A 14,764-nucleotide genomic window follows, 5' to 3' on the forward strand; every position below is an offset into this window, starting at 1 on the left:
AAGCTATGGCCCCTAGGCTTATTTCTGTTCCCATGAGCTCAAAAAGGTTTGTGGGTTTTTTTGACCATTTTTTTAATGGCCAAAAAAAAAGAGAATAATATTTCTTGTAATGTGAAATTCATATACAATTAATATTTCAGTGTCCATGAATAAAGCTTTATTGGAACACAGTCATGTTTATTTTTTAAATGCATTTATGGCTACTTCCTTGCTAAAATGGCAGGGTTGACTACCTGAGACAAAGACCATGTGACCCACAAATCTTACAGTATTTACTCTTTGACCCTTTACAAAAAAGGTTTGCCTACTTCTGGCTTAGCTAACTTTCCAGTACTGACTCATCTGAAGAAGAGTTTCCCCCCACAGGCAGATGCAAGATTCTGTCCTTGTTCTGTGAGATTATCACTGCTGTGAACATTGTTGGGATTCCTTTGGCGGAGTTGAGTTCACTGAGGAGGAAAGTAGGCTGAACATGCAACCTGGAGACACTAGGCCTGTCTGGAGCTGGAATCTGAAGAAAACCTAGCACCAAAAGATGCAGAAACCTGGTGTACTATTAAAAACAGCCCCACATTCTAATCACCCCTGCCCAGAACTACCACATAGAGTCATTCCCTGGTATTAGCAGGGGGATTCCTTTGGATATCAAAATCTACAGATGTTCAAGCCCCTTATAGAAAATGGAGTCATACAGTCAGCCCTCCACATCTGTGAACTCCTCCAACCTCAGTGGGTGCAGAACTTGTGGATACTGAGGGCTGATCATATGTGACTTGGACAAGATATTTAGAAACCACTTTCAGAAGCAAGAGAAATTTCTTTTCCAAATAAAAAAATCTAATGCATAAATCACACTAAAGAATCAACACTCTTATATCATTTTACTGTTGAACAATGGATAATGAGGTTGACTTTATTTACAGAAGTTGTTCCCAAATGACATCAAATCTACTAAGAGAATTTAAAAGTATCCTTGACTGAAAGTACATAAAACTGTTCATGTTCTGACAAACGCCAAATAACAAGTAAAAAGTGTCTGGATTAATGAACAGTATGTCTCGATGGATATAGGCTCTTGAAATTAATACTTAAAAGGCAACAGTACCACAGTATGAAAATGATGGCATGTATAGTAAGCAATCAGTGATATTTCATTAGAGCCAACAATATGCCATCTTTCAGTACTCAGTAGAAATTCAATGAAAATAAAATCAGCTACTGCCAAAATGACTGGTTAAATTGACTTCCTTAGAAAGGATGAAAAAATGAGGGTTTTGGATGACAGAGGGCTTAAGAATAACAGAAAAATCATAAAGGAGTAATCATCAGCAACTATCAATGAAGTTGGGCAAAAGAGAAAAAAGAACATTAATTCAACTTAATTAAGAGAAGGTCAGTCTGATAGTGTGGAGAAGGCACTGGCAACCCACTCCAGTACTCTTGCCTGGAAAACCCCATGGACGGAGGAGCCTGGTAGGCTGCAGTCCATGGGGTCGCTAAGAGTCGGACACAACTGAGCGACTTCACTTTCACTTTTCCCTTTCATGCATTGGAGAAGGAAATGGCAACCCACTCCAGTATTCTTGCCTGGAGAATCCCAGGGACGGGGGAGCCTGGTGGGCTGCCGTCTATGGGGTCGCACAGAGTCAGACACGACTGAAGCGACTCAGCAGCAGCAGCAGCAGTAGCAGTCTGATAGTGAAGAGACTTATTGAACAGAATTCCAGTCTGCTTACTACCTTTGTGTTAACTGCACACTGTTTTAGGTATCTAGTGCTCTCCTAAGATCAGAACCCCTAAATGAGGAAGGTTGATTAGAAGGGACAGCATCTGTAAACAGGCTCTTTGAGAAAACAGTGAACGGCACTACTGCTTTCGGGGGCATTCAGTGACACCAAGCTGAAGGTGTCCCTGGTCACCTGATGTAAGATGCAAACCAACCAAACTCTTTCCTTTCTTTCCCTCTTCCCTTCTTCCTTTCCTTTCTCATTTCCTTTCTCCATTTCTCTCCTTAAACTCTCTTCCCAGACCCTTTTACCATCTGAGATGCTATTTATTTCTATATGAATTTATCATCTGTCTCTCCTCATAAGAAAGCTCCCCAAGAGCAGTGATTTTATTTTTGTTCATGGCTATATACAAGCTCCAAAATGCAACACATAATCAATAAGAACTTATTAAATGCATCAGGAAACGAACATGTGCAGCCATCAGAAAACCACAAATGTGGTCAAACATTTTTTTTACTTCACAATTTTTGGAAAAAAAATTTTTTTTTCTACAAAGATTATCCATTACAGCTTGTTTGAACCAAAAAAATTCTGAGTGGATGATCCAAAAAAAAAAAAAAACCACTAAAAAAGAAATCTTTCTAAAAGTAAAAACCTAATTAGGTTTTGCTTGTTTCTATACCCTAAATGGAATGGGGATAAATAAATACAGCATGGGCAGAAGATAAGCATATTGTCCCCCAAATGAGTATTTTACAGCATAATTAGAAGACTCCGGTAGGTTACCTGAGCTATAGAAGCCTGGGGATTACCCAGTAAATTTTTGAATGAACGCCTGGAAATCCATTTGAGCTGATGACAGAAGGAGGTGGCATAAGTGATCTCCTTGTAGGATGAAAGCTTCTTCCTTTTCTGATCCTCTGAGAATTTATCTAATTCAACTTTTGCTTCCTTGAAGAAGGAGGAGTTGACATAAAACTCAGCTAATTTTTCTACGAGCGGAGTATCTTTCTTAGAAGGCTCTTCAGTCTCTTTGGCTGTGGAATAAAAGCAGATAAAAAGGAAACATTATTAAAAAAATAACAACAGATTTAATCCATTTTTCTATAACACCTTTCTTAGATTCTACTCTAGCACCTTCATTCTAAAGCTTGAGTATAAAAAAATTATAGGTTCTGTCACTGCTTTACAAGGTAAGAAATCAGATGAAATTGGCCTCCCTCCATAAACTTACGGATACAGCAAATTCACTAACCTTTTCCTAATTATAATATTTGGACCCTAAATCTTTCAAAATAGACTTCTCACAATTCGAAGTTATAATTCCTAAACAAAACAAAATAAAACAAAACACCTGGTCCTTGCTTTTTACAATGAATAAATGCATAAATTGCCAAGTTTCTTATTTCAAAACACTATACAGTTGGCCCTCTGAATCCGCAGACATGGAACCCAGGGATACAGAGGGCCTATTGTAAGGGACTTGAGCATCCTTGGATTCTGGTGTCTACAGGGCACAGGGGGAGGGGGTTCTGAAACCAATCCTCCATGGAAACCAAGGGACCAATCTGTAAACAATGGGCACTTCTTTTAAAATGGGAACTCTTGTTAGAACTGACATTGTCCTATCAATGCTTATTTACAGATTAAATAAATAGCACTCTCACAGATGAAAAAAATCTGTGTTGACTGCTGCTACTAGATTGACCGTTTGTGTGTCCCCAAAATTCATATGCTGAAACCCAATCCCCAGTGTGATGGTATTTGAATGGAATGACTTTGAGGGATGATTAGGTCATGAGGCTGGAGCCCTCAAGAGGTGGGATTAGTGCCCTTATGCAACAGGCCCCAGAGAGCTCCCTCCCTACTCCCACCACCTGAAGAAGCTATAATATGGTCTCCCATCTATGAACCAGGAAGTAGGTCCTCAGCAGACACTGAATCTGCTGACACCTTGATCCTGGACTTGCTGTCTCCAGAATTGAAAGGAGAAAATGTCTATTGTTTAAACCATTTGGTCTATGGTATTTTTGTTGCAGCAGCCAAACAAACTAGTACAACCAGTATCAGAGGATAGCACTAATATAAATTCACACAGCCATGGTTTAATAAGCTACCACATTGCTAAACTTCGGCCAACTCAATTAGAAAATAATCTGTGATTATCAACAGATTTGCTTACCTTCATCACCTGTGTCTTCTCTATTTAACACCACAGCAGAAGAGTCTCCATTAATGACGTCCAGAAAGAAGTCTGCAGGGTTATTATAGGGCTCACAGTGGAAACCTGCAAAAGAAGGTAACTCAGGTACACAAAATTGATAGTCCTGGTAACTAAAGACTGTTTTAGAGGTGAGGGAGGTGCTGCTAGGGAAGACAGAATCTAATAATTTCACCCTCGTTTTCCTTCTCTCTTCTCCCCTCATTAATTTACATTTTCCTTTTATATATTTAATCATACAATATTTCAACAATTTTCTGACTCTTCACAAAACAACATACTCCAAACTATTAGAATGTCTTACATTAGAGCTTGGTCCTAACCCATCATAATTCATGAGAGCTGAAATAGCTAGCAATATGTTCTGGTGCTTATCAGAACTTCTTCAAAAATCTAGACATGGGTCTAAGAAAAAAAAAAACACATCGAAATAAAAAGCCATAGAAAGACTAATGCTTTTTAAAGCAAGGCAACAAGCAAAGCCAGCTAAGACACAGAAGGACTGTGTTCGGGAGAGGCCTGGGGCATGTTCTGCTCTTCAAGTTCCCTAAGAGACTTCTAGAATGCTAGTACCCACTTCAGCAATGATTATTTCTGCTCATACTAAATTTAGGTCCAAATGGTTCTTTATTATGCTATTATAATTCTAATATAGAGAACAAATCACCAGAACAGCATTCTCAAGAGAATGTAGCTGGCACAGCACAGTTGAATGATCACCTCGACCTCTTGTGGCACTGTAACAGGGAAGAACAAATCTGACCCATACTGGATCTGTTTCTTTTACTTTAACCTATTCCATAATTTACTTTAACCTATTCTATTGCTTTTGCTACAAGTTACGAATGTTGCCTGTAGCCTGAAATATATGGGATAGCTCATTCTCCAGGGTCTGATCTCTAAAGGTGTAACACTTTTCCATTCATATAGAGATAAAAAGTTGCAGAACAAAGAATAACATTTGTCTTGCTGGAGGTTTATAGGAACATCATGACCAGACCCACACAGGCAGATGCAAGAACAAAGGATTCCAACACCAACAAGTTTGCAGCAATCAACCACACCCCCTTTCCTTTTAGTATAAAAGAAGCCTGATTTATAACATGGGTAAGATGGTTCTTTGGGATGCTAGCCCATCATCTTGATCTGCTAGCTTTCCAAATAAAGTCGCTAATCCTTGACCCAGCAAATTATCTCTTGATTTATTGGCCTGTTGTGCAGCAAGCAGCATGAGCTTAGACTCAGTAACAACATGATCATCTAAACTCAGCTTTGCCTGTAGTCTGACCCTTAGGTTCATCTCCCCAGAACTCTTGACCCATGTAGGCTTAATTTTAAATGATAGAGATTAAACAAATACATTTTAAAATATGGCTGGCAAATATTTTAAACTATATTTGAGGTCATGGAGCATCACCTATAATCATATTCAAGTACCTCTAAAACAAAGTAGACTGCATGAGTCATTTAAAAATTATATATTTCCATTTTAAATAGAATCAGGCAGTCCAGAACCATCAGACATGTTGGCCCATTGAAGTCAGACTTATGACTAGCCATTGTATTGACAGGTAAGTTGCATACATGCTAAATCCACAACCTAATATCACTAGAAAATTAAATATAATAGCATCTCCATGAACCCTCACCAAGGGAAACCAATATCCCATGTAAGGGAAGAACATGATAAACCTTAATCTGTATTAGCTAAGAAGACAAATAACTTAGGGACATTAGATCTTTCCAAAAATATCCATCTGACAGATAACTGGCCATGAGGTCAATATATTTACTGAACTGTTAGGGAAAGGTCACCAGAACCGAGGACAACAGATATAGCCCCATTAGAAATACACACACACACACACACACACACAAAACACATGTGTGCATGTGCATGTACTCAAATAGGACAAAAAAGAGACATAAATAACAAACGGGCACTGCAAAGTAAAGAAAAACTCTAGCCCCAAACTAACTGAAGATGTTTCGGAGCAGTGGAAACTGTGATATATGTATATCTACTCAAAGATCAAACAGCACTCCAAGTGACCCCTTTGTTTTCTTTTAGGATAGTATTAATGAAGGATCTTACAGCACAAAAAAGGCAACCATACCAATGGATTCAAAGTAATGCAAGGCCTCCTGAGCAGGTCCATGGAACATTAGTCTTCCTGAGGCCAACAAGGTGAGGCTATCGAACAACTTGAAGATGGAATAACGAGGCTGATGAATGGAGAAGATGATTGTCCGTCCTTGTTTAGACATCCTAAATTAATAATGAGAAGACAACAATGAGTCATTAAACATCTGAAACTTACACTTCTTGGTAACATACTTTATTACCCCTGCCTTTAGAGCATTTATTCCTTATTCAACTTGATTTTCTGTTACTAACTTCTCATGTCATATAATCTATCTGATACTTAGGGAACCTAAACTCAATGTTTTCATGAAACTAGGGTTTCTAAAGTGTTTTCCATGGGCAATCTAGAATCAATCAGAATATTAATTTAAAATGTATATTCCTGGACAGTCTACTCAGACCTGCTGGGTCCAGGGAAGCGTATTTTAACAAGCACCCAGGTAATTTGTAAGTACACTCAAGTTTGAAAACTTATTATGAACTAAATCTTAAAACAATGGTCATATGCCCCATCCTTATTGATCATTTATTTAAGTCTTCTGGCTCTTTCAGAACTAGTTTTCAATTCTCTGCCTTAATAATAGAATTAACATTACTGGGTACTGACTATATCCTTGTTTTTATAGATGACCTCATCTAAATTCTCACAATATTGTTACAAAACAGTACCAATAATTTTACCTCTATATAACAGATAAGGCTCAGAGAACTAAGCAACGGCTCAAAGCATCACAGTTAGAAGGGGCAGGGCTGGGATTTGATCCCTGATCTAATACCATGGCCAAAAGATAGTAACTCCTATCTTCATACAGGAGCTACTACTTATAGATAGAAGGAAGAAAAGCCAAAATCACCACTCAAAAACTATTATTGAAAACAATAAACTACTATTATTAGTAGTAGTATGAGAAGAATCACATCAATTTAAACATTTTCTCAGTACTATATGCTAGCCATGGATACAAGTTTGTTCTACCTCAAAAAGACCAATCATTTTGATACAAGGAGGAATAAAAGTAGCTGAAGGTGCCTTGTAAGCCTATAACCCATCTGAAGATGATGTAAGTGTGTATCAGAGGGACTGACAGGGAGAGAAGGTGGAGGAAGACAGCAAACAAAATGTTCCATAACAAGATCTACTCCAAAAACTGCAAGTAGTTCAGTGTCATTGCAGAGCTGAGGTATATGTGTAGAGGCAGGAGCTGCAGACTGCAAAACAGACGGCAACAAACAACAGGCCCATAATGAATCCTGTCACTCAGAGTTGGCTCATTATTCAGTAGACAGTAAGGAGCCAGTAAAGGACTGGCAGCAGGGAGGTGGGCTGGTGTGAGAACTCTGTTCTCCATGTGTGGTCTGAGGACCACTGAGGTATCAGTATCAGTATCCCCTATTAGAAATGGAGAACCTAGGCCTCCCATTCAGAGATCTAGAATAAGAATCTGCATTTTAATAAGACCCCAAGTGATCAGAATACACAGTGGAACTCTAGACAAATTAGGTTAAAGCTCTCCAATGTGAGGAAAGATGCTTGTGAGCTAACTAGTCCAAAACATAATGAAGCATAACACGGTATGATATTCTATGTCAAGTCACCATTGTGGAAAAAAAAAAGCAAAATGGCTGTCGAGGAGGCCTTACAAATAGCTGTGAAAAAAGAGAAGGAAAAAGCAAAGGAGAAAAGGAAAGATATATCCATTTGAATGCAGAGTTCCAAAGAACAGCAAGGAGAGATAAGAAAGCCTTCCTCAGTGATCAGGAAAGGTCACAAAGATATAGAGGAAAACAATAGAATGGGAAAGACTAGAGATCTCTTCAAGAAAATTAGAGATATCAAGGGAACATTTCATGCAAAGATGGGCTTAATAAAGGACAGAAACAGTATAGACCTAACAGAAGCAGAAGATATTAAGAAGAGGTGGCAAGAATACACAGAAGAACTGTACAAAAAAGATCTTCATGACCCAGATAAACATGATGGTGTGATCACTCACCTAGAGCCAGACATCTTGGAATGTGAAGTCAAGTTGGCCTTAGGAAGCATCACTACAAACAAAGCTAGTGGAGGTGATGGAATTCCAGTTGAGCTATTTCAAATCCTAAAAGATGATGCTGTGAAAGTGCTACACTCAAGATGCCAGCAAATTTGGAAAACTCAGCAGTGGCCACAGGACTGGAAAAGGTCAGTTTTCATTCCAATCACAAAGAAAGGCAATGCCAAAGAATGCTCAAACTCACACACAATTGCACTCATCTACACGCTAGCAAAGTAATGCTCAAAATTCTCCAAGCCAGGCTTCAACAATACTTGAAACATGAACTTCCAGATGTTCAATCTGGTTTTAGAAAAGGCAGAGGAACCAGAGATCAAATTGCCAACGTCCGCTGGATCATCAAAAAAGCAAGAGAGTTCCAGAAAAACATCTATTTCTGCTTTATTGACTATGCCAAAGCCTTTGACTGTGTGGATCACAATAAACTGTGGAAAATTCTGAAAGAGATGGTATACTAGACCACCTGACCTGGCTCCTGAGAAATCTGTATGCAGGTCAGGAATCAACAGTTAGAACTGGACATGGAACAACAGACTGGTTCCAAATAGGAAAAGGAGTACATCAAGGCTGTATATTGTCACTCTGCTTATTTAACTTATGTGCAGAGTACATCATGAGAAACGCTGGGCTGGAGGAAGCACAAGCTGGAATCAAGATTGCTGGGAGAAATATCAATAATCTCAGATAGGCAGATGACACCACCCTTATGGCAGAAAGTGAAGAAGAACTAAAGAGCCTCTTGATGAAAGTGAAAGAGGAGAGTGAAAAAGTTGGCTTAAAACTCAACATTCAGAAAACTTAAGATCATGGCATCCAGTCCCATCACTTCATGGAAAACAGATGGACAAACAGTGGAAACAGTGGAAGACTTTATTTTGGGGGGCTCCAAAATCACTTCAGATGGTGACTGCAGCCATGAAATTAAGATACTTACTCCTTGGAAGAAAAGTTATGACCAACCTATTGGTCAGCATATTAAAAAGCAGAGACATTACCTTGCCAACAAAGGTCCATCTAGTCAAGGCTATGGTTTTTCCAGTAGTCATGTATGGATGTGAGAGTTGGACGGTGAAGAAAGCTGAGCGCCAAAGAATTGGTGCTTTTGAATTGTGGTGTTGGAGAAGAGTGTTGAGAGTCCCTTGGACTGCAAGGAGATCCAACTAGTCCATCCTAAAGGAAATCAGCCCTGAATGTTCATTGGAAGGACTGATGTTGAAGCTGAAACTCCAATACTTTGGCCACCTGATGCAAAGAGCTGACTCATTTGAAAAGACCCTGATGCTGGGAAAGATTGAGGTCAGGAGGAGAAGGGGATGACAGAGGATGAGATGGTCGATGGTATCACCAACTCAATGGGAATGAGTTTGAGTAAACTCCAGGAGTTGGTGATGGACAGGGAGGCCTGGCGAGCTGCAGTCCATGAGGTCGCAAACAGTTGGACACAACTGAGCAACTGAACTGAACTGAAGTCATCATTCTCTAATGAACAATGTTAACATAATTAATTACAGATAATAAAAATATCATGGATATATTCTCTAACTGAACCTAAATCCCAGACCTGTTACTTGACATCTTCACTTACATGTGCAATTGATATCTCAAACTTAAAACGTCTAAAATCTTAGACATTTCCATCTTCCCATTTTTTCTTATTCTCGCATAGGGGCTTGCTTACAAGGGCATGGACATCCGAAGAAGCAAGGTAGGGTTTTCCCTGGTAGTCCAGTGGTTAAGAATCCACATGCCAAAGCACGGGACATTGAGTTCGATCCCTGCTCCAGAAAGACCCCACATGCCGAGGGGCACCTAAGCCCATGTGCCATAATTACTGAACTGGTGCTCTAGAGCCCATACTCCACAATGAGAAGCCACCTCAGTGAGAAGCCTGTGTACTGCAACAAAGAGTAGCCACCACTTGCTGCAACTAGAGAAGTTCCCCATGTACAGGAACAAAGGGCCAACATGCCCCCACCAAAATATACATATACATATACATATATATATATATATATATATATATATAAAATAAAGAAAGAAAACTTTTAAAAAAACAGCTTTTTAAAAATGGGGAGTAGCGTTAATTGTCCCAGAGGTGGTAAGCATAGGGAACCGCCAAAGTGACTGGGAAACTGATTAAATTGAACAATTAAGTTAGTTTACTGAGGAAGAAAGGAAACATACTGAGATAATGGGAGCCAAGTTTCTCACTGTCTGAAAAGTCATTTAAAAACACGGAAAGGCGGAAGGCTAAAAAGAGCACTCAAGTGTTAGATCAGGATTGGAAATAATATAAATTCACTTTTTTAAAAAAATATGTACACACTAATAGTGCAATAGTTACAAATATGCTTATACATGTAAGTCCTATTCAAACTATTACACACATACATATAACATATTTACAGTAAATATATTTCCAAATAAAATATACATATGTATTTCTATGTTATATACACATACATACACATACACATTTCCTAAGTCTGTCTGCTAAGTGGGTCTAGAAGCAATGACACTCCCATAGCAGTGAGCACACCACGTAATCAGATCTTGGTTTTTAAATCATAGCTAAACTGGGAGGAAGCAGTACTCCATGAAGAAACATCTGATACAGGAAAAGTACAAGATGAGCCTGGAACATCTTGCTGACCATAAGGTAAAGCAATGTTTAAAGAATGACAGGGACACGTAAAAGGACACAAAAGGCAGACTTGCCAAATCAGGGTGAATTTTGTCATGAAAATAAGTAAGAATAACAGATTATAACCCACTTAATAAAAGGAGAAAATGAGTAAACATATGAACAGAGAAGGAAGAAAGTTTCTTTACAATAAAAGACCAATGAATACATGTTGAATGAATGATGTAAAAAGAAAATCACCACTTGGTTACCCTCATACTCATAGCTGATAGAGGCAGTTGTGAAGATAGGCTAAAACTGGTGCATGGAAGATTTGATGAGGAACAGGAAGGATACTGGCCTAATATCTGATTATGTCCCCTAAAATACTAATCAATTACAAAGGGAAAATAGTTATTTCATAGCAGATAAAGCCAGAAGATACCAACATGACCAGCTGATGAAGGTTAACATCATTCATGATGGGAGAAGTCAAAATCACACAGCCTGATGTTATCACTGAGAATACAGCATCATTTCTGCAGCATCCCTGCCAAGAATTCATGGCATGAGTCTGGTCATGAGGAAACACTGGATGGATACAACTTGAGGGTCGCCCTATGAATTGTACTCTCGAATATGTGTGAGGACGTGAGAGGCAGGGAAAGAAAAAAGAACTGTTCAGGATTAGAAAAGACCAAAAAAAAAGGGGGGGGTGGTTACTTGAGATAAGCCTGAGCCAGAAAGGGAAAAAAAAGACACTTCTGGGCCAGTTGGGGAAGTCTGACTGGAGTTCATGGACTTGATGGTGACAATAGCATCAGTGCTGTTGACTCTGTGGCTGGGAGGTGTGTAAGGTGATAACATAGTACTTGGTACTACTCTTGTAACTGTTCTGTGAGGTTGAAACTTTTTAAAAATTAATTTTAAAAAAGATGTCCAAAACTTTTGAAATTTCTCCTATAACCATGATTCTCCTCCCATCATCTTTGTAAAAGAAAATGACATTCTTTTTTTTTTTTAATGAATTTATTTTTACTTGAAGTATAATTGCTTTACAATATTGTGTTGGTTTCTACCAAACATCAACATGAATCAGTCATAGGTATACCTATGTCCCCTCCCTTTAAACCTCCCTCCCCATCACACCCCTCTAGATTGTTACAGAGCCCCAGTTTGAGTTCCCTGAATCATATAGCAAATTCCCATTGTCTACCTAGTTTACACATGGCAGGGTATATGTTTCCATGTTATTCTCTTCCTACATCCCACCCTCTCCTTCCTTCTCCCTCTGTAAATTACATTCTTTACTCCATTCTTCCATTTTTCAGGCCCCAAATCTCAGAAGTTATTCTCTCAATAATCACACCCTACATCCAGTTCTAAGCTAATCCTGTTGATTCTATTTGCAAAACAGATAGAACCCACCCACTTCTCCCCCTCTTACCACTACCATCCTAGTCAAAGGTGGCATCATACCTCAACTGCGCTAATACAAACAGCCTCCTGACTGGATTCCTCCCACTCACCCCTGACCAATTATACAGCCTTTTCTCTACATAACTGCCGGTCCTCGGTTCTACAACTATCTGAAAGCTTCCCACATCATCCAGACATTAAAAGCCATAGTTCTTAGAGTGGCCTACAGTCTATATAATCTGCCAACCACTCAATCCCATCTCATGTCCTTGTCTAACTGTTATGAACTGAATTGTGTGTCCTCCAAATTCATGTTGAGGTCCTGACCCCTAGCACCTCAGAATATAACTGTATTTGGAGAGAGGCTCTTTACTATAAACAAGCAATTATGATAAATAAGGTCATGTGAGTGTCATCATTCAATCAGGACCAGTGTCCTTATAAGAAGAGGAGATTAGGACATGGATACACAGAGGGAAGATGAAGTAAAAACACAGAGAGAAGACAGCTATCTACAAGGTGAGGAAAGGGACCTCAGAAGAAACAGTTCTGCTGAATGCCTGATCTTGGACATCTAGACTCCAAAAACATAAGGAACTAAATTTCTGCATTAAGCCATCCAGTCTGTTATACTACACTAAGGCACCCTGAGCAAAGTAATCAATAAGTAACACCCATCTCCCTCCATAGCTTACTGGGTTCCAAACACAGGAGGCACACTCTGCCTCAGGGCCACTGGCTGTCCCTTCCACTAGAACTCTCTACTCCTATATATCCAGGTCTTGTTCACTTGCTCCCAGCTCAAGACCTCTTTGAGGTCTTCCCTGATCATTCTATATATAACACAGCATCTCTATTCCACCATAGTCATATTTTGCTATGCTCTCAGCCCGCCTCATTTTTCATGAAACACTTACATTTGTTAACTGACTTTCCCTACAACCAAGGAAGACATTTCTGTCTGTTGTGCTTACTGATGAATCCCTTGCACCAAGAATAATACCTGGTACGTAGCAGGTGACCACATGGTGGATGAGTGAAAGAATGTTCTCATGGCATTTACCTCTTCAGGAGCAAAAGGACAGCATTTGCTGTGCTTGAATCTAAGCCAGTTGTGGGCTCATCCAGGAACAAGATGGATGGATCAGTAATAAGCTCCATTGCAATACTAGTCCTTTTTCTTTCTCCTCCAGACACACCACGGATAAACTGAGTTCCAACCTAAAACACAAATATCATAATTACAAATAACATCCTCTGTCACTATCATTTGTTGAGCTCCTAAAATGTTCCAGCCCTATAAGAGGTACTTCATCACATCATCCTTGTTTATTCGGAATAGCAAATAAATGACTATATGGAAGAAGAGGTAGGCTTATCTTTAACTTGAAGAGTAAACTGAGGTTCAGGTCAGAACTGGTAAGATATGAAATCTATGCTTTATACGTTTCTTATCAACCCAAACGTTTAGTTTTAAGACAGCTAAGCTAGAACACTAAAAGATTTGGTCTGAAATTACAGACCAAAAAGGGAGATGAAGATAGGAGCGGAGAAGTTGAAAGCATCTATAATTGTTAGTCTTATAGCCTTCTGATCCCCCCCACCCCATCCCCAACAAAGTCATCAGTGTGGCTTGGTAGCTAGCAAAGTTCACCTTCTATTATACCACATTAGCACCTCTTAAATCATCATAAGGCTTCCCAAATTGAGCCCTCCTGTACCTTAACTTACTAAAGAAGTCCTGACTCATTCTACAGGGCAACTGGATGAGTAGACTATTCTATAGGGCTATTCTACATAGGAAGGTAGACTATTCTACAAGGCAACTGGCTGGGTCTTTTCAACCAGTCAGCATTACTGTGTGATGGGAGACCAGGAAGGTTTTGGGGGAGAAAGGAAGTAGGAAATAATTCTTATATTAATAGTTATCAATATCCTTTTGTAAAAGATGTAGAGCCAGCATGACTAAAAACAGGCAACAGAGTATACAGGTTAGATCCAAAGGAATAGATTCAATATGAAGTCAGGTTCAATCATATTATCACTTCAATTCTTATATGATGAGTCTTCAAAAAGATAATCAAGTGCTACTCATGCCCGTGATTGGATCCTCTAACAACTGACCTGTAACAGACATTTTGGAGACAAATGAGGAAATGTGAATGAATATGGCTTATAGTCCATACAGGATAGCCCATTCTCAAGGGTCTGACCTTTAAAGGTCAGAATGATTAGACTTTTCCATTCATACAGAGATAGAAAGTTGCATAACAGAGAATAACATTTGTCTTGTTAGAGGTTTATAGGAACATTGTGACCAGATCCACATGAACAGCTGCAAGAACAACAGATTCTGACATCAAGAAGTTTGCAACAACCAATCATACCCTCTTCCTCTTTTAGTATAAAATAAGTCTAATTAAAATTTGGGCAAGATAGCTCTTTGGGACATTCATCCACCATCTTCTCAGTCTGCTGACTTTTCAAATAAAGTCACTTTTCTTTGCCCCAACATTCATCTCTCAATTTACTGGTCTGTCACATGGTGAGCTGTACAAACCTGGACTCAGT

The 14,764-nt window shown here is 39.1% G+C and overlaps 1 protein-coding gene across 14 annotated transcripts in view; it reads right to left on the reverse strand.

The window, feature by feature from the left end:
* Positions 1-14,764, reverse strand: part of ABCG2 (ATP binding cassette subfamily G member 2 (JR blood group)) — a 134,114-nt gene that overhangs the window by 15,152 nt on the left and 104,198 nt on the right. For 13 of the 14 annotated variants that reach the window (XR_014083096.1, XR_014083097.1, XR_014083091.1 and 10 more), the window contains 4 exons: positions 13,257-13,414; positions 6,069-6,220; positions 3,913-4,017; positions 2,517-2,767 (listed from right to left, as the gene is read on the reverse strand). Coding sequence is in view for 11 of the 14 variants with exons in the window: in XM_081594048.1 (XP_081450174.1) it covers positions 2,517-2,767; positions 3,913-4,017; positions 6,069-6,220; positions 13,257-13,414 (666 nt within the window). In the remaining 3 variants the exon portion in view is untranslated. The remainder of the gene's footprint in view (positions 1-2,516; positions 2,768-3,912; positions 4,018-6,068; positions 6,221-13,256; positions 13,415-14,764) is intronic. The other variant, XM_081594091.1, reaches the window with a different exon arrangement.

This window comes from Giraffa tippelskirchi, chromosome 1 (assembly GCF_054371585.1).
Source record: "Giraffa tippelskirchi isolate mGirTip1 chromosome 1, T2T-mGirTip1v1.2.pri, whole genome shotgun sequence".
NCBI lineage: Eukaryota > Metazoa > Chordata > Mammalia > Artiodactyla > Giraffidae > Giraffa > Giraffa tippelskirchi.